Source organism: Helicoverpa zea, chromosome 23 (assembly GCF_022581195.2).
Source record: "Helicoverpa zea isolate HzStark_Cry1AcR chromosome 23, ilHelZeax1.1, whole genome shotgun sequence".
In the NCBI taxonomy this organism is placed as follows: domain Eukaryota; kingdom Metazoa; phylum Arthropoda; class Insecta; order Lepidoptera; family Noctuidae; genus Helicoverpa; species Helicoverpa zea.
Window position 1 is genome coordinate 9,043,893 of NC_061474.1, and position 19,319 is coordinate 9,063,211.

The window sequence follows — 19,319 nt, forward strand, 5'->3', positions numbered from 1 at the left end:
GAGCCCAACTTCCATACAAAGAATAGCATTGTCCTTTATACCCCTAAGGAACTAAAACAAACTAAATTTATCTATATTTATATAATATATCTTCGAATGGTACAAAGGTTTGTAGTTAGTCAAAGTAAAGTAAAAATCTGAAAACGGCCAAGTGTGAATCACTTTCGAAAATAACGAATGTGTAACTTTGATCCACGAACATAATATATGATAACATGTCATGTCAGTCAGTTGGTAAATCTAGTCCATTTAGTTAATCTAGTTCATTTCTTTGTAAGAAACATAGTGCATATTAAAAAATCTAAAAAATAGTATAAATGAGACATTTCTTTAACCTTACAAAAATAAATGAAATCCCACCCAAAACAAAAATGTGAAAGACTGCCAAGTTCGATAATATGGGAATGCTTCGCCTATAAAAGAAGTGAGATCTGAATAAGTACCAAGTTCCATACACATACCTCAGTTAAAAATAGTTACTTTTTAATGATGATTACTTGGCAAGTTTTAATAGAAAATTAAATACTTGATTCATTGCGTTTAGTAGGTTTATAATAAGGTGTATGAAAACTTGCCAAGTAACATCATTAAAAAGTAACTATTTTTAACTGAGGTATGTGTATGGTAGACAATTTGCTGTGCGCTTGCACAGTCTCTTCTTCTTCCTATTCTTGACTATGCTGATGCCAGCTATCTTGATCTCAGAGAAGACCAGCTGAATAAACTTGAGCGTCTTCAGAATGTTTGTATAAGATTCATACTTGGTTTACGCAAATATGATCATGTGTCAGAATTTCGTGTTAAGCTCAAGTGGCTTCCAATACGACTTCGCCGGAACGCTCATATACTCTCCTTGCTATATAGTATTCTATTTCACCCTACGTCCCCCGCTTATCTCAACAGTCGTTTTGAGTTTGTTCGTGATACGCATTCAAGATCACTAAGGTCATCAGAAAACCTAAAACTTAAGATGCCAGTGCACTTTACGTCATTTTACGACAAATCGTTCGTTGTGTAGGCCATTCGTCTGTGGCAGTCGATTGCAGTGTTCAAAAAAATGGTGAAGGATCACTACTTGGCTCATTGACTACTGTCGCTGTATTCTTTCATCTTCATTTTTTATACTATTATTACACGTATTTTATATATTTTATCCTTTATTGACTATTTATTTTCTATATCTTTAGTATTTATTGTATACTAGCTGAACCCGCGAACTTCGTACCGTTCAAACCTTCTCTGGACCTCCACAAACATTTTAAAACCAAAATCAGCTCAATATATCGGCTCAGCCGTTCTCAAGTTTTAATCAGACTAACGAACAACAATTCATTTTTATTTATATAGATTTATCAATTATATGTACACCCTAAACTACCCTTTTTCAAGGTATTCTCCAGATAAACTCCATCCAAAGGTTGTCTGGAAGAAATCGCTGATAAGACCGCCATTTGTACTCTTCTTTGTGTATTGTGATGTCCTGTGTTGTAAATTTTCTTGGTGTACAATAAAGCATAATCTATCTATCTAAAATTAAATAGAATGACGGACTGGTCACAAATACTACTGGCTACCGACATGTTTTTTGTAAAAATTGATTTGCCAAAAAAAAAAAAACGGTATTGTTTGATAACTTTTTTTTTTTTTAACGACGTCAAAAATCATCAAATGACCCCTCCCGCTGTGGGTTAGCAGCGATGAGGGAGTGTCAGACTCTTACTGACTAAAAACTGTCGTGTTCCGTCATAGGCCTTTTATGTACCAGGGCCGCGGTATCTCTTTCGAACAACCCGCAGCCCCGGTTGTTTGATAACCTTTAACATAGCTATCTCAATAACTGCTGAACCGTTTACGTAACAGGAGGTATATATAGTGATGTTGGTGTATTTTTATTAAATACTGTATCTAAGCTTCATGATACTCATACATATCTTATACTTTCATCATGAAGACTTTTATTAAGAGTTTTGTGTTTCTATTATTTTTTGTCTATACAGGTAAGTTGAGTTTTTTTTTTCTATTTAGCCTATGCTGTCCCACTGCTAGGCAAAGGCCCATAGCTTTCCATCTTTCTCTATCGGTACCTATTATGTGGCCAATTTGTGAGGAAGATTAGTCACAGTTGCCTTGGTCTTCCTCTCGGTCTCCTTCCATCATCAGGGATCCATTTTGTAATTCTTTTTAATTTTAGTTCTGTTTGAATAACACTATAACCCTAATTTAAGGAAATACTTGAAAGATCGAGACATGTGGAGACGAAATGGGGGAGATTTGCCCAGTAGTAGGACAGTTTAGGCAAAAAAAAATACACCTTACTTTTTCCATTCATTTTTTTGCGTCTATTAATGGCAAAGGATTTTTTTTGTTTTAAAACAAATAATAACCATCGGACTGGGAGTTAACAAACTCAAAGTAAATCGAATATGAAGGATATTAAATGTTTTAGAGAACCTACATCCTAAAATCCCAATATTTGGGATAAGTCGCCAGGATAAGAAATATTTTATCAAAAAAAATATAGTTAAAAAAAAGCATAAACGTAATTTTAAATAATTCGGGCATATATGTAGTTTGATGAAAGAAAGCGTGGAGCGTTTAGTCCAAAAAGTGTAAAGATTGCATAAATGTCCATTTTTGTATTCCTGACAGCAAACCCTTTCATTTGATACCCATATCATGGGGATGCATATCAAATAGCCTATCCACCATTGGACGTCGGCAATATTGGATTTAAGTCACGTGACATTTTTTTCGTATTCCTGACAGAAATCTTCAAAAGTGCTGACTGTATTGGCGTGGTCGCTGGGAGTATCAGTTCTGTAAAGCTCCTCTAACGCAGCCAAACTCCAAAAGAAATCAGTGATTGTTCGATAAATGAAAACCATCTTTCACCTTACAAAGTACAGGACCCTGTTTTGGTGGTTTGAATTTTCGAATGTACAATTGCCTGTACCATTGGTGGACACCGACTTTACTCTAGTGAACTCAAAATAAGGAGATAAAGTAAATTCTATCATCGTTTCAGAATGTGCGTTTACATGCGACTACAAATACAGTCTACTGACGAAGGGCTGGTTCAAACTTCACGTAGTTCCTGAGACCTGGCAGGATGCCCGACTTCGCTGCAGTCTTCAAGGTAAGCTCATGTTCAGTAAATTAGAGTATCTATTCTTAAAAATTTGTTCATCATCATCCGGCTGTCGTTACCCCAATCTTGATGGGAGTGGGCGCAGCAGGTTTTCTACTTATAATACTTATGAATCTGCCGTCATCTCATAAGTTACATTTTTTCTAGCAATATCGACTTAGATACAATCCATCCATTATCATTACTACTATTTCCTTCAGTATAAATTGTCAACCGAACATTGGGTCAGTCATCGCTAACTTTTACGCTGAAATTTTTGTGGAAATAAAATCAAAATTGAAGAATCTGATCAGCGACGAGGTGGGGGAGTCAACGTCTAGGTGTAAACTGGATGTAAGCCACGTCCAAAAATAAAGTTTGAAATAATGTATATAAAATACACAGTTCCATCTCTTTCTGAAGTTGTAGAACAAACGGCCTTAATAACAGCCATAATTAAGTAGGTATAATAATTATAATCTAACCTTTGATTATATATGTCACCGTAAGATTACAAACATCGTTAGATTACAATCTATCTCGAGAGATTGTAAACTGTCGAATTATTGTAAACCGTAACACCTGATTGCAATTTAACGCATTATTTTTCGCTATATTATAATCTATCGATGAGAAATTGTCAAATTGTCAACTGTCCGAAAGCTCTCCCTGATTGGTCAGTCTTTTTGTAAGATCGAGAGCGATGTAGAGCGGTCAAATTGTCAACTGGCGTAGAACGGAATGCATCTTGCGCGCAATTGGTAGAACGTCAAAAAAGACAATGTTCTTTGCAACTCCCGGTGTCACAGCTCTTTGACGTGCAAAAATAAGTGACGGTTTAATTTTTTATAAAATCAAAAATTGTACTTAATTTTTAAGACTCAAATTACACACAATTAAAAATTGTATTAAAAATTGAAGTTAGTGACGAAAACGAATCGCTGCAAAACCGACTCCACGTAGTCTTGTCTGCCCTACCCCTAGAGTGCAATTCAAAACCGCGTAGGCGCGGAGGGGCGAGGCGGCCTGCGAGCTGAGGCGCAGGTAGTTTCAGCGCTCGCCGCCGCGGCTGAGGCTGGCCGGCTCCGCCGGCCAGCAAGCCGAAGCTGCGGTGGTGAGCGTGAAAACCATCTGCGACGATAAGCTCGCATGGGACCGCCGGAGCCCCGCAGCGCCGGAGCCGTGACAGAAGTTATGCTTGCTGCATGTTGCATGCTTACTTCCATGCTGGGTCAATTAATATGGGATGTGTTATATTTTAAACAAAAAACTCAGTAGGTACGAGTTAAAAAATTAGAAAGTAAATAAATATTTTTATGATGTCATTTAATAGTATTTAAGAAGTTTACTGTTAGAATGCATGCTACAAATTTAAATGCAAAAAAATAACCATCATGCTGAGTTGTATTTAGAGTGGAAGATAACTCGTGGCTAAGATAGTATTATTTAGATGCTCGACGCTTTATTAATTGTGGCTGACTTAGTAATTTAGAAGGCAACATACATTTTTGGGGGCGAATAATGATATTAAAAAGAAGCCTGTTTAATTAGCACCCCTTTTATTTTATTTTTAAATATTAGTTTGTATTTGAAGACAAAATACCTAACTGTATTTTTATAAGAGTTATTTTTATATAAATTTAATACTTGAAGAATTTTTGAAGAGCATTTATTTTATTTAACTGACACCTCTATTTCATTCCTAACTCTACGGGAACTCCATGGGAACAGAACGGCTGGTCGTGATTGGTCGATCTTACAAAAAGACTGACCAATCAGAGAGAGCTTTCGGACAGTTGACAATTTGAAAATTTCTCATCGATAGATTATAATATAGCGAAAAATAATGCGTTAAATTGCAATCAGATGTTACGGTTCACAATAATTCGACAGTTTACAATCTCTCGAGATAGATTGTAATCTAACGATGTTTGTAATCTTACGGTAACATATATATGTCTAGATGGAGTGTCACCATACAATCCCAACAAAGAAGCAGAGACAAAATTGTTATGCATGTGTGCGTGTAGGTGTCATTATACACTGCGCGTTGACGTAAATAATGATACCAGCTTCTACGATTCTCCCATAAATAATGAGAAAAAAAATAGACTAATTAAATAAGTTTGTATACATAGTGCTATTCGGTTTAACTATAACTTTATAGAAAATTGAACCTTGCTTGGCACTGCTCCTTTTGTAAGTCTTCGGCGCCCTATCTTGTCGACAGTACTCATGTCCTTGCTGCGGAAGTGATCGGAACACACTACGGTATTTTTTGTTGGTGTCCACATCCCAGCTCCGCGGCTTTTTTTAATGCGGTCTATCCACTGACTCCTAATAGGATTACTTAGAATTCTTAAAAAAAAATATGTTACGTTGATGACCATAATTTAGTAATCAAATAATAGTAGATAATATTTTGGAGAATCAGAAAATGTCTATCCGAGCAATAAAAATAGAAATTATACCTATTATTTTTTTGCGCAATGCTTAAAAAATATCCTTTATATATAACATAAACACGTGAAGTTGGGAAAATGAAAAACAGAAACTGGCAACACTGATACAATATGGCGTGATTTAGTAAACATAATTACAAAAAACAAATATTTATTTTCTGGGTCAGTTACCGATGATAGGTGATGTTATTGGCACTTTTTAGCCTTCCTTTATAATTCCGGCAGACTTTAATTGCACATGTCGTCATTTTATCTCTGTTATTTGTATTTTAGTTAGCGCGCGTAATACGTTTTGACAGTTAAGCGGCACGATCTGTTCTGATTGACGGGAAAGCTCCTGTCGATGAACAGTACATCGACATTTTTTTCCACGCTTGCGCGCACTCGACGCTACATCTAGACATATATAATCAAAGAATCTAACCATAACTCTGTCATAGGGTTTGTTAAATCTTTCATTGCTTTATCGAATTGTTCACTTCTATCATCAGGTGCTGTGTTAGCTTCTCCAACTTCATCAGCAATGGCAGCTGAAATGAGGCACACCATGAAGAATTTCTTCATCCAAGATACTGAAGTCTTCACTGGAATACATGCTACCTTCTCGTCTGGGAGCTATTATACGGTTGATGGTATGTTACGCAGTGATTGAAATATATATAGATAAGATAATCCTTTTATCCTCAAAAATGGTGAGATAAATTAGAAGAAATATGTACACAATTTAGTTGAAGAGTTAGTTTGTTTGAAGGAACAAATTAACCCCAAGAACTACTGGTGCGATTTCCAATCGATTACCAGACATCTAATTTTGATTCATTTTTCACAGGTATACCTCTCAGTAAGATCCCTCTAGTTTGGGCCAATAACGAGCCAGATAACTTTGGAAATAAAGAGAGATGTATAACCTTTAGCAGTAATGGATCTGCAGCTGACAGAAATTGTGAGGAACCCAGACCTTACATCTGCTTTCGCTCTGGAGAAAAGGAGGTGCTGACCAATAGGTGTGGCACTGTTGATGATGGTAAATATATAAGTTTATGCAAAGATCGGTACCTACAAAGTAAAATTCACTTCACGTATATTGTTAAACGAGTATTCTTTAACATTTCTCAAAAGATTTACAGCAGCTCAATAACACAAAGGGCTCCAGCCGCTAACATAAAGCTGTAATGATATTATGTATTTCAGAATACCACTATTACGCAAAGACCAAAAAATGCTACAAGTTTCACAGAGTACCAGGATCATTTGAACGTGCTCACTTCGTTTGTTCAGCTGAAAACGGCCATCTTGCCATTATAAATAGTGAAGATGAAGCGGAAGTTTTGAGAAGAGTCTTTGCTGATAATCCTGATTCATCGATACTTGGAAGTTTTAGGAAAGAAGTAGCTTACATCGGTTTCCACGATTGGGGCTCATGGGGCGATTTTAGGACAGTGCACGGTAATGCCATAAAACAAATAACTGATGCAGTAGATCTTGGTCATTTTTAATAATTTTTCGATATATTTTCCATTCATTATAAAATGGTAACCAAGCGTATGTGCACACTACAAACTTTTTGTCGGCCGATAGTTGGTTTGAGCTCAAAGATCAGTATCCAATGGAAATGAATAGCAGTACGCACATAAAAACGATCAGGTATTAGGCAGGTATCAGACGGAGTAAAACTTTGATTAAATTTTTACTTCGTCCCCGTAAAACAACAAAATAATCCAATATCAATTGTCGGCCGATTTTTAAGTCTAAAGTGTGTGGGCACGCTTTTTGATGCAATAGATATATATATATATATAATCTTTTTCATAACTTCTTGAAATGTTTTATTCATTTCAAAATGGTAACTTAATCTGTATACTAACCAGATGTTTCAATTTTCAGGAGAAACGCTAAAAGAGGCTGGTTACGATAAATTCGTAAGTGGTGAACCTAACAATTATAATAAAATTGAACATTGCGGGGCTATCTACCGTTCAGCACTTCTGAATGACCTCTATTGCAGCGGTCCACTCGCATTCATTTGTGAGAAGGACCCAGCGTATCCACCAGTCTGCCAGCCTACGGCTGATGAAGGAATAGAGATTGATAAGCGGTTTAATAACAAAGTTGAATAATATCAGTACCCTGGGTATTGTCCTCGTCAAACTTTTTGTCAAGACCAATTCTACGTGGCAGGTGGCGGCAATATTCTGTTACTTAAGTTTTAAAATATCCAAGAAGCTATGTATAGGTAATTTAAAAGATGTATCGATTATATACTTATGTATTTAGATTAGTTTTTTTTTTGTTCCTGTGTTCCTATAGTTCGGCCATTCAGAGAATGCGTTCCTGACACGTCGCGATTGAACTGACGACGTAACTACATTCATTGATTATTGATATAATAATGTTGTTTTAATGCTCCTCAATTGTTAAAACGGTAAACAACCAGCAAAAATATTTTTATCGTAACTGCAACGCCATTGCAAAGTTACGTCGTCAGTTCAATCGCGACGTGTCAGGAACGCATTCTCTGAATGGCCGAACTATAAAACCTCCAAATCTACTCTATCGATTTGAAAATTCCTGCTTTTCAATAGTTGAAAAGCTAGACCTTACTCGAGTATCATAGGTAGGTTATATTTTACTCCCGGGAAAACAGCTAGTATAAGAAGAAACAGCTAATATACTTGTTATTAATTTTATAAATATTTATGAAATAATGATTAGAGTCTTGGTAGCCTAAGTAGTGAGTAAATAATCCACCTTTTTTTTAACGACGTCAAAAATCATCAAACGACGGTGAGGGACTGTCGGACTCTTACTGACTAAAAACCGTCGTGTTCCGTCGTGTGCTTTTTATGTAACAGGGCCGCGGTAACTCTTTCGAACAATCCCGCAGCCCTTGGCAGGCCTTGGCCCTGCTGGGCCCCGCTGGAGTTGCTGACATCTCTTTGAGGAGCGTGTGGAACAACGCGCGCCGCCGACACGGGTCTGTTGTTAAAAAATAGACATGAGCGATGAGCCACCCGAACTCACCGCCCACAGACCCTGTCGTCTCGCGACACCCGGCGCCGGTTGTGTCTGCCTGGCCCAGCGCGGCGGCCGGGATGAGAGGTGCGAACTCTCTGACATTCCGCCGCCTCCTTCTCGAACTTGACTGCTTCACAGAAGGAAGGCATCCCATTCCCTCTCGCCCCGGACCATGGCCTGAACCAGGTTCGGACGCGAGAGCTCGCCGAGGACCCAGCGGTGCCCTTCCCATGCAGGGCACACATGGAGTGTGTGGTCCACCGTGTCCTCGGGAAATAGCCCACCTCTGAAGTATGACTGTGGGTTCGAATCCAGATCAGGCAGGTACCAATCAATGTATGTAACTGGTTTCTAAGTTTGTATGTGGGTACTTTTTAAATATATCTTGGACACCAATGACTGTGCTTCGGATGGGAGGGAACTATAATTTAAAAATTATCTAAAATTATGAGGTCTCGGCTGTCATTGATTGACAGGTTGCCAAAGTTTCGTAGGTGTACTTTCTTAGAGTATCTCAGGTCTGTCAGTCAATCTTTATAAGACTGACGGTGAAGGAAAACACCATTCAAAAATGCTGGTCTAGACTGAAATACTTTATTTTGTTTGAGAAAAGGCATGTGCCCTGCAGAGAGACAGTGAAAAGATTGATGATGATGACATGGACGGGTTTACTTCATGCTAATGACCTGAGCGATTTGATTCCACAAAAAGTATCAGAATTAAAATTATTTTATTTTCGTAGAGCTGTACCTGGACTGACTGAGCTTTGATTAGTCCAAAAATGTGTCTAGAAATTACTACTGCGTGTGCAATAGCCTTAGTATGGCTTACTGTTATAAGTCCATTTTAGTATGTAATATTAATTAAAAATGTTATTGTTAGCGTAAAAATAAATAAATATCTTCTGAATAGATGCTTTTATTTGATTATTTTACTTATTCCTATAATTCTGCGCTTTACTGTCCCTGAAAAAAAAATGCAAATCTTTAAAAAAATGTTTTTATTTAATAAAAGAAAGTCTAACTTTTAGTTCATTAATAATATTAATCATCGGTCTTAAACCTCTTATCAATTCGTACTTCTTCGTCTTTCGAAGGTTGGCAGACAGGTGGATACTCAGGATCCTTTTCACAGATGAATACGCTTTGGGTCTCACACCACATGTCATCCAAAAGCGCATTGCGATAAATGCCCCCGCAGTACTGGCCTGCAGTCAAATTGTTAGGTTCGCCAGAACTGAATAAGTCATAACCAGCTTCATGCAGCGTTTCTCCTGAAAACATACAATTAAAAAAATATAGATATGTGTCATCAATAATTGTGTCTAGTAATTTTATAAGATCGTTGTTCCTGTCGGTGGTGAGGCCTCTCTAGCCAGACGGGAACTTTGGCGGTCGAAGAGTTTACTGCCCACTCCTTTTGTCCCGCTCTTGGAAAGACTCCCTCCTGGACACGACCTCCCGAGAAGAGTTTGGCAGTCCTTAAACAGACTCCGAACGCAGGTCGGCCGAAGCAAAGACAATCGGTCCAGGTGGGGTTTCACGGGCGGGGCGGACCTTGGGTGCGAGTGCGGGGCTGCTATGCAGACCATGTCCCGCCTCATCGCATGTCCACTGTGCCCTGAAACTTGCTCGTGGCAGGACCTCATGAGTGCATCCGGCCGTGCTCTCGCTGTGGCGGCATATTGGGCTGACAAAGTGCAGTCTCACTATAAGACATGTCATCGACACGAAAGAAGAAGATTGTGTCTAGTCGGTACAAATATTTCTTGTCGTCATCATCATCCTCCAACCCTTATCCCAAATTTATAGGGGTCTTCGCAGCAGGTTTTCGTCTTCCACACTCTTTTGCTTGCCGTCATCTCACAAATAATATTACAGAACTCAATAGCCGGTTTCTAAGCACTCACACGAGAAAACGAAATTACTAGACAGAGTCCCAACGCTGATCTTTGACTGATTCAGCGAGAGCGAAGCCCCAGTATTGATGTTCAGCAAAAACCGAACTTGCATCATGCATATTAAAAGAAAAATTCATAACTATAGTCCCGATACAAGAGCTCAGAAGCGGCCATAAGTCTGCTTAATATACCAACTGCAGCATTAGGATTCAAGAATTACCATGAACTGTTCTCCAGTCCCCCCATTCATCCACAGCGCGAAAGCCAATGAACGCTGTGTCTTTACCAAAATTTCCCGGAATGACATTTTTAGGATATCTAGCATAGAGTTCTCTGATGACCTGAGCTTCTGTTTCACTGTTTATAATGAGAAGATGGCCGCCTTCAGCCGTACAAGTGAAGTCGGCACGAGAGTATGTTTTTGGAATCTTGTGGAATTTGTAGCAGCTGTTTGTCTTGTTTTCGTAGACGTATTCTGAAAACATAAAGTAATACAAATAGTGTGTTTTAAAATAACTTTTTAGGTGGCAACACATATTATTATAACTTTTTAGCAACATACTCTTGTGTTTGCCTAATGTATAGGTACACATTGCTCGTTCATGGGAGTAAAGCATATATGTATATTTTATTAAAGTTTTGGTTTCGATTTTCTAAATTACAATATCTGGCATTACCAACATTATTGTACAGTCCCTTTGTGTTCCATAACTGCAGTAACTCTTTCAAATGATCTTAAATAGTAGTAATGATACCTACTTAAATAATACCATGTATTTATGACCAGCTTTCACCAGCGGTATTACCCTTTCCCCGTGGGAACTCTTTCGCGCAACGGGATAAAAATAAATATCAATTTTCAATAATTTGATGAATTTTCAACCAAAGCCTGTAGTTCCTGAGATAAGCTTGTTCAAGACAATTCTTCAGCTTAATAACATTAGTAGGATAATGATTAGAATATAGCTTGTAATATTAACCATCATCAACGGTACCACACTTATTGGTCAGCACCTCCTTTTTCCCAGAGCGATAACATATGTATGGTCTAGTTTCCCGACACGATCGGTCGTATGCAGCTCCATTCATATTTAAAGTTATACATCTTTCTTTATCTAAAAAGTTATCTGGTTCGTTATTTGCCCAAACAATCGGGATTTCACTGAGACGTATGCCTGAAAAACATGAATCAGTTTAAGATTTTGATATAGATACTTAAAAGCGGCAATGAGTTTTTTTAAATGGCGGTTTACTAGGACAGTGAAGGCATCATTTCAAGGTTTTATGGTAGAAAAATTGAAAAGATAATGATCCCATTTTTGTTACATCTTGAGACACAGAAGGTATAGAAACTTTAACTATTACGTAACATACCATCAACTGTGCGATAGTTTCCAGGTGAGAGAGTTGCGTGAATCCCAGTAAAGATTTCCGTATCTTGTATAAAGAAATTTCTCATAGTTTGCTTCATTGCAAATTCAATATCTGGTGTAGTTGGAGAAGCTAGTATTGCACCTGATGATATAAATAAACAACTTCATAAGACAAACCATTCCCAATCCCATTGTGTTGTATATTGAATTACATATCTGCCTAGTCTTTTCCCATATATGTTGGAATCGGCTTACAGTCTCACCAGATGCAGCCATTGTTTTACGTGGAGCTCCTTAATCCAGTTACCTGGATTTTGAACAATCCCTTGAAAAAAGACAGCCAAAGATGTTCAAATGACAGCCGGGATACCAATTAAGGATCTTCCGAAACGGATAGGAACTCGTCATAACAAGATGGTTACCCACCCATACGTGGATCGACCGCGCTAAACTTAGCCTTATGATCGATCGATACGCTGCTGCTACTTAATTTTTATTACATCATTACCTAATATTTGCTTTTTGTTATTGATATTCCTCTGTTCTACTTAAAATCAAACTCCGGTTAAGTTATCAGGAGCTTACCTTGAAGACTGCATCGTTGTCGAGCATCATACCAAGTCTCTGGGACTTCATAGAGTTTAAACCATCCCTTCGCCATTAAATTGTATTTGTAGTCACATCTGAAGGCACATTCTGAAACATAAGTACCAAAAACTTATTGCACCAACTACATATTGACCTCTATTGAGTGAGGTTATCTACCTTGACCATTTTAATCTTTTGTTTTGAATTTGTATTGTGGTGGCCGTGTCAAGTATGAATTTAAGATATTTTGTAATCTACTTGCGTATAGATAATAAATAACTAAAAATATAGATAACTGATGAAGAGAAATATAGTGATAAAGCTTGCACCTTAAAAGTCTGAAATCGACGTAGAGAGTAGACTCGGTATTTACTGTTAATTCTGTAGGAGAAGAAGCAGACGTCGGTGTTTAGCAGAGGGATTGGGAAAAAGCTGGTTCAAAGAGTCCACAGAAAAGATGAGAAGTAGAAGATTGTCATGGTATGGGCATGTAATGAGGAGAGATGATACGCATGCAACAAAGTGTGTACTAAGTATAGATGTACCAGATGGAGTGAGAGGAAGAGGAAGACCTAAGAAAAGATGGATGGATGACTGAAAGATGACATGAATAGGAAGGGAGTGAGTGTCAGTACGAGTGACAGGGAAACAATGGAAGCGGAAGACATATTGCGCCGACCCCAAATGAAATTGGGAACAGGGCAGGAGGAAGAGGAAGAAACGAGTCCACTGCATAATTATATTTTTCGACCAATAGAGGATTATCGAATTTTCGAATAGGTATGAAACTTAGGAAACTGCTTCAGCTGGGAAAGGAACTGGAAGTTCTCCAAAAATATTTTTGAACTGTCACACTCCTAGGCGAGGTCTTTCCATTTTGTCTCCACTTCTCTCGATCTTAGGGTTGAGTTAGAGTGTACTTTAGGTAGAACAAAAAAATGATAGGAATTGACTTACCTATAGAGATAAAACAGAATGTAAACACAAAACACTCAATAAAATTCTTCATGATGAAAAACTTATATTATGTAGGTACGTGTACCATGAAGTTCGGTTACAGTATTTATAAAAAAGTTACAAACATCACTATTTATATCTCCTGTTACGTAAATGGTTCTGCAGTTTTTGAGATAGTGTCATATTTTAATCTCTGGATTAAAGGTTATCAAATAATATCATGGAGAGAAAAATGACTACCAGAGATGTCATAACGCAAAATCTCCTATGAAAATAGCGCGCAAAAAGCGGGTGTTTGAAGGACGAGGAACATTACAAGCTCCGCCCTTACAAGCCTTCTTTGGAATCTGCAATTTATCAAGCAAAATCTTTAACAGATTGGTTTTGCTTTGACATGGAACCCGACCGTATCGTTAGCGTAACTGATCACGGCTACCATACGTTGCTTGACCTACCAGAAGGCGCTTGACCTACCTTCCTCTCTATCTCCGCTATCTTGCCTTCCTCTGTGGACAATATACTCTATCTTAACTTTTGTGTTTTTTTTTTCCTCCAAACGAATCATAAATATTTTTCCTGTTGCCTTCTTTAAATATTCAAACCTCGTGATTTATAGCGCACCTAGTCACGTAGTTCCCATCAGTCAAAGAATTTTAATCATCAGTTCAGAAGTTTTCTAACCATTGGGACACAAACAAATAATACAAATACAAATATTCTTTATTGTGGTACATAGGTAAACAGTGAGTTGTCAAACATGGCTTTTAAATTGTACACAGGTATGACCCGCCATAATGGCATACAATAATTTTAAGGTAAAGATTAATTTACATAATATCAAGGCTGCAATTAAAATTATAAACATAAGTTATAAACTATAAACATAAATTATAAACTCAATCAATATTAAATAACATCATCAAAATAATCTTATAGAGTATTGTAACATTTGTCTATTAACAATTTAAATAATTTCTTTTTATAATTATGAAACACTAAATCTCTTCAGACTAAAAGTACACAATCGGTACATTTTTGAAAATTGAATACAGCATATTCCCGCCAAACAATTCAAGTGGCTGGTATTCTTTATACGGTCCTAGATGGATTGTTGGTCACAGTATGAACGCCACATGTGGAACACACGCCGGCTCGCAAAACTCGATCTGTCACACAAATCCGCGCATGTATACCATACATACCCCTTCCCTCCCCTCTACCTGCCACCTAGAATTGGTACCTGCAAAACAACTCAATGATCGTAACGATAAAAAAGTTTGGCGAGAACTATACCCCACTACGCTGATATTATTGAACTTCGTTGTGAAATCGCTTATCAATCTCTATTTCTTCATCAGTCTTTGGCTGGCAGACTGGTGGATACGCTGGGTCCTTCTCACAAATGAATGCAGCTGGTTGATCGCACCAGAAGTCATTCAAAAGCGCTGAACGAAAGATGGACCCGCAGTGTTCACCCGTAGTTGCATTGTTAGGTTGACCACCAGAGAATTTATCGTAACCAGCTTCTTTTAGCGTTTCTCCTGCAAATTTAAACATCTAGTTAGTATAAATATAAATAATTATTGAGATCTTCTCCATCAAAGACTGTTTAAAACCATTACCATGAATTGTCCTCCAATCTCCCCATGAACCCCAATCGTGGAAGCCGATTATAGCTACATCTTTGTGAAAAGTTCCCGCCATTGATGAAGCAGGATATTTAGCAAAAAGTTTTCTTAATACTTCGGCTTCTTCTTTACTATTTATAATGGCAAGATGGCCGCCTTCAGCCAAACAAACGAAGTGAGCACGATCAAAAGTTCCTGGTACTCTGTGGAACTTGTAGCATGTTTTGGTCTTTTCGTCGTAGTTGTATTCTGCAAAAAAATACATCATTACGGCTTTTGCCTAGATATGTGTTAGTAAAAATAAATTCTTCATAATCGACGGAGATTATCTCAAAAACTTAGGATATTTACCATCATCAACAGTGCCACATCTATTGGTCGGCACCTCCTTTTCTCCAGAGCGAAAGCAAATATAAGGTCTGGGTTCCTCACACATTCTGTCAACTGCAGATCCATTACTGTTAAAGGTTATACATCTCTCTTTATTTCCAAAGTTATCTGGCTCATTATTGGCCCAAACTAGAGGAATCTTGCTAAGAGGTATACCTGTAAAAATTAATCAAATTAAGATGTCTGGTAATAGTTTGGAAATCCGACATTATTATTAATCGGACCAGGAGTTCCTATAGTTCGTTCCATCAAACACTAAGTCTTTAAGTTTATTGCATACATATTTCTTCTATTTATCTCACTATTTTTGAGAACCAAAGGAATGTCTTATCTATAATTACAATGTCAATTACTACGTAATATACCATCAACCGTCTGATAGCTCCCAGACGAGAAGGTAGAATGTATTCCGGTGAAGATTTCCGTATCTTGTAAGAAGAAATTTTTCATGGTGTTTCTCATTTCAGCTGCCATTGCTGATGAAGTTGGAGAAGCTAACACAGCACCTGATAATAGAAGTGAACAATTCGATAAAGCAATGAAAGATTTAACAAGCCCTATGACAGAGTTATGGTACGATTATCATTCTTAACACTATTGCTATTAAGTTAGTTTGTTCTACAATTTTAGAAAAAGATGAGACTATGTTTTTACACAAAATATTATTTCAGACTATATCTTTGGACGTAGCTACGCGTGGCGTACATCCAACGCTTAGACTTGACCTTTGTCAGATCGTCAGGCCACCTCGTTGCTGATCAGATTCTTCCATTTTGATATTATTCCCATAAAAATGTCAGCGATAAATTAAGTGACAGCAGACCCAATTTGCGGTTGATAATTTATTTCGAAGGAAATCGTATTATATCGATATTGCTATAAAGAAGGTTACTTGTGAGAAAACGGAAGATATTATGAGAAAACGCCTCCTCCTACAAAAATTTGGATATTGGCAGGCGGATGATGATGAACTACTTTTTAATACTAGATACATAAGCTTACCTTGAAGAGTACAGCGAAGTCGAGCATCTTGCCAAGTCTCAGGTACTTCGTGTAGTTTGAACCAGCCTTTCGTCAGTTGGCGATATTGGTAGTCGCATCTAAAAGCACATTCTGAAACGGGCACAGAATTAATTTTTGTATGATGATATGTAAGGCAAATGCACATTCAAACCACCAAAACCAGAGTCCTGTACTTTGTAAGATGAAAGATAGTTTTCATTTATCAAACAATCGATGTTTTTTTTTTAGATTTTGGCTGAGTTAGAGGAGTTTTACGGAACATTAAAGGTCATTACATTTTAGCCCACTGAGAGGACAGTCCCAGTGTCAACGCCAATACAGTCAGCCTCCTTGGGTATAAGGCCCTTCTAAAATATACCCTGCTGTTTATTTTAATAGTTCCAGCCTTCAAAATTTGCCAAACGCCAATGAAACAAGAATAAAGGACAATGACGGATTTTTATAGACCCTCTACTGAATCCGAATAGACTCGAACCTCACATCTACACATCAGACGCAAAACGATGATAAAATATTTCTTATTCTGGCGACTTACGCCAAATATTGGAGGTAAGGTGTAGTTTTTTGCCTGAATTTTCCTACTACTGGGCAAAGCTCTCCCCATTTCGTCTCCACATGTCTCGATCTTTCGAGAGTTTCCACCAATTGGGGTCATAGTGTTATTTAAGTAGGACAAAAATTAAATAGAATTACAAAATAGATCCCTGATGATGGAAGGAGACCGAGAGGAAGACCAAGGAAATGGTGGAGAGAAGACTTAGTCATCTTCCTCACAAACTGGCCACATAATAGGTACCAATAAGAGGAAGATGGAAAGCTATGGGCCTTTGCCCAGCAGTGGGACAGCAAAGACTAAATTAAAAAAAAAACTCGACTTACCTGTGTAGATAAAAAATAATAGAAACACAAAACTCTTAATAAAAGTCTTCATGATGAAAATATATGATAGGTATGTGTATCATGAAGCTTGGATACAGTATTAAAGAAAAACACACCAACATCACTATATATACCTCCTGCTATGTATACATTTCTGCAGTTATTGAGATGACTACGTTTAATATCTGGATTAAAGGTTATCGAACAATACTTATTGTCGTTTATTATTGCCAAAACAATTTTGACAAAAAAATCATGTTATTTCGTTAAATGTACTTTCCAGTATGTAAAAAGCAGGTTGCGAGTGCCGCCCAGCAATTACTCTCCAGCCTGAAGCAGTGAAGCGGGGTCCTCACGAAACCAAAGGAAAATATCTCACTCAGTGACCTCTGCATCTCGGGCATTCGGTGCAAAACAACAGTTACCGGTGCTCGACTATTGGACATCTCGTGGAACAAGAAGTGAAGCCCTAGCTGAAAAATTAAGGGCCTCACTAAGCACTGATAGTGCTGCTAGGGCAGGTACTCAAAAGCCAAAGATTCATGGTAAACTTTTGCTTATAAACAAAGTTGCATCAACATGTTGTTGAGATAAAAGGCGAAGAACTTGTTTTCAGCGACAACCTTATTGCTCATCAATAATATTGTTAAACAAAAGTTTACTAGGAATACAGGGGCTAAGATCGTAATCTAGTGAGTCTGATGCTGTGTGTTTCTGCATGTGGGACAATCCCAAAAGCACAAATAAATTCGCTTGATAAAACACCCTTATCTCGTTAGCACGCCTGTTTGCAGCGGGCATTATATAGTAGGAAAATCCAATTTTGAGATAACATTAAAAAGTGCAGGGTTCAAAAGGCGTCTTATAACAATCTTATTATGGGACCTAGGTAGTCTCAAAAATTACACAGACATATAAAATAGCAATCACAAAACTTAATTTATTCCGAAGTAGCCCGGATTACTTTTGTATAACTGACTAGAAAAACTCAATCAATGTTAATATATTGGCAAACAAACACACTACAACTACTGACAATTAAAACACAGCATATAAATTTCTTATTTAGCATACTAATTACACTATCGATATTCGCAACTGGCAACAATTAGCGCAATTAATGAACAAGCCAAATAATCAACACACAGACAGGGCCGGATTTAGCAAGCAGGGACTGTTGCAATTTTAGCTCTGGGCAACGGTTGGTGCAGCGGGACGGAGTGTCAGACTTTTACTGACTTACTGATCCAACTTCAATACTTCTGGAGTTCTTTTTAGCTACAAGGGTGCTGTACCAGGGCTTCAACTCTTTTAAACAAAACCTGCAGAACAGGATGGCGTCGGTCGTAAATGGGTATTTAATGCATTTAGGCTACAAAGAAGGCCGCATTTTTGGTTAGTTAATGAGAAATTATCAAACAGCTACTCACGCTATGGGTGTTGTTGAGGGTATCAGACTTTTGCCGGCTAAAACTCACCTACATTCCTTCTAGAGCTCTTTATATACTAGAGTTATGGTAACTCGTGCGAACAATCCCGCAGCTCCGGCGCGTTTTGTCCCTAAGTGTTCCTCTAAATAAGAAAGTCCCCTAGTAGACTCAAGGCCGATAATAAAATAGCTATTGTTTCTGCATAAAATCCGGCACTGTGTTGCCCACACAATATGGAAGCTATAAATAACAGAAATGCAACACATTGCTATTCTATTTATTGTAGGCGGCTTATCAACAATGTTACTGTATTTTGTAATTGTAGTATGGGAAGTTTTACTAAATTTAACACAAATAGGTAAAGCTGCGTCTACGCTAGGAGAGCCGAGTACGAGCGGAGCACGAGCCGAACACAATTCGTCTAGTGTGGACCAACTTTCAAGCCTCTAACGAGCGCGCTGCGAGCATTTCGTTCGTGCTCGGCTGCGTTCCGCCTGTTGTCAGTTTTTAACGAACACAAAGCGATTTGCTAACAGTGATCGTTGTA

General features: G+C 37.8%; 3 protein-coding genes across 5 annotated transcripts; 1 reads left to right on the plus strand and 2 right to left on the minus strand.

Annotated features, from left to right (window-relative positions):
• Positions 1 to 1,720: 1,720 nt before the first annotated feature.
• On the plus strand, positions 1,721 to 7,862 carry LOC124641867 (macrophage mannose receptor 1-like). Its single transcript, XM_047180115.1, has 6 exons — positions 1,721 to 1,997; positions 3,026 to 3,136; positions 6,081 to 6,221; positions 6,419 to 6,613; positions 6,781 to 7,035; positions 7,474 to 7,862. The coding sequence occupies exons 1-6, from the start codon at positions 1,946 to 1,948 to the stop codon at positions 7,704 to 7,706; spliced, it is 987 nt and encodes a 328-aa protein (XP_047036071.1). The 5' UTR covers positions 1,721 to 1,945; the 3' UTR covers positions 7,707 to 7,862.
• A 1,644-nt stretch (positions 7,863 to 9,506) lies between these two features.
• LOC124642080 (C-type mannose receptor 2-like) lies at positions 9,507 to 13,530 on the minus strand. 3 transcript variants are annotated; one of them, XM_047180382.1, is made up of 7 exons: positions 13,423 to 13,530; positions 12,463 to 12,573; positions 11,879 to 12,019; positions 11,485 to 11,679; positions 10,725 to 10,979; positions 9,684 to 9,877; positions 9,507 to 9,569 (listed from the first exon to the last, which is right to left on the minus strand). In XM_047180382.1, exons 1-7 carry the CDS (start codon positions 13,472 to 13,474, stop codon positions 9,561 to 9,563), a joined length of 957 nt encoding a protein of 318 aa, XP_047036338.1. In that variant the 5' UTR covers positions 13,475 to 13,530; the 3' UTR covers positions 9,507 to 9,560. The 3 variants fall into 3 exon arrangements, with proteins under 3 accessions (XP_047036338.1, XP_047036336.1, XP_047036337.1); XM_047180380.1 differs by having other exon boundaries at positions 9,667 to 9,877; XM_047180381.1 differs by having other exon boundaries at positions 9,507 to 9,877.
• Positions 13,531 to 14,124: 594 nt separating this feature from the next.
• On the minus strand, positions 14,125 to 18,183 carry LOC124642077 (macrophage mannose receptor 1-like). The gene is made up of 5 exons (XM_047180374.1): positions 16,443 to 18,183; positions 15,806 to 15,946; positions 15,402 to 15,596; positions 15,045 to 15,299; positions 14,125 to 14,963 (listed from the first exon to the last, which is right to left on the minus strand). The coding sequence occupies exons 1-5, from the start codon at positions 16,606 to 16,608 to the stop codon at positions 14,731 to 14,733; spliced, it is 990 nt and encodes a 329-aa protein (XP_047036330.1). The 5' UTR covers positions 16,609 to 18,183; the 3' UTR covers positions 14,125 to 14,730.
• Positions 18,184 to 19,319: the final 1,136 nt, after the last annotated feature.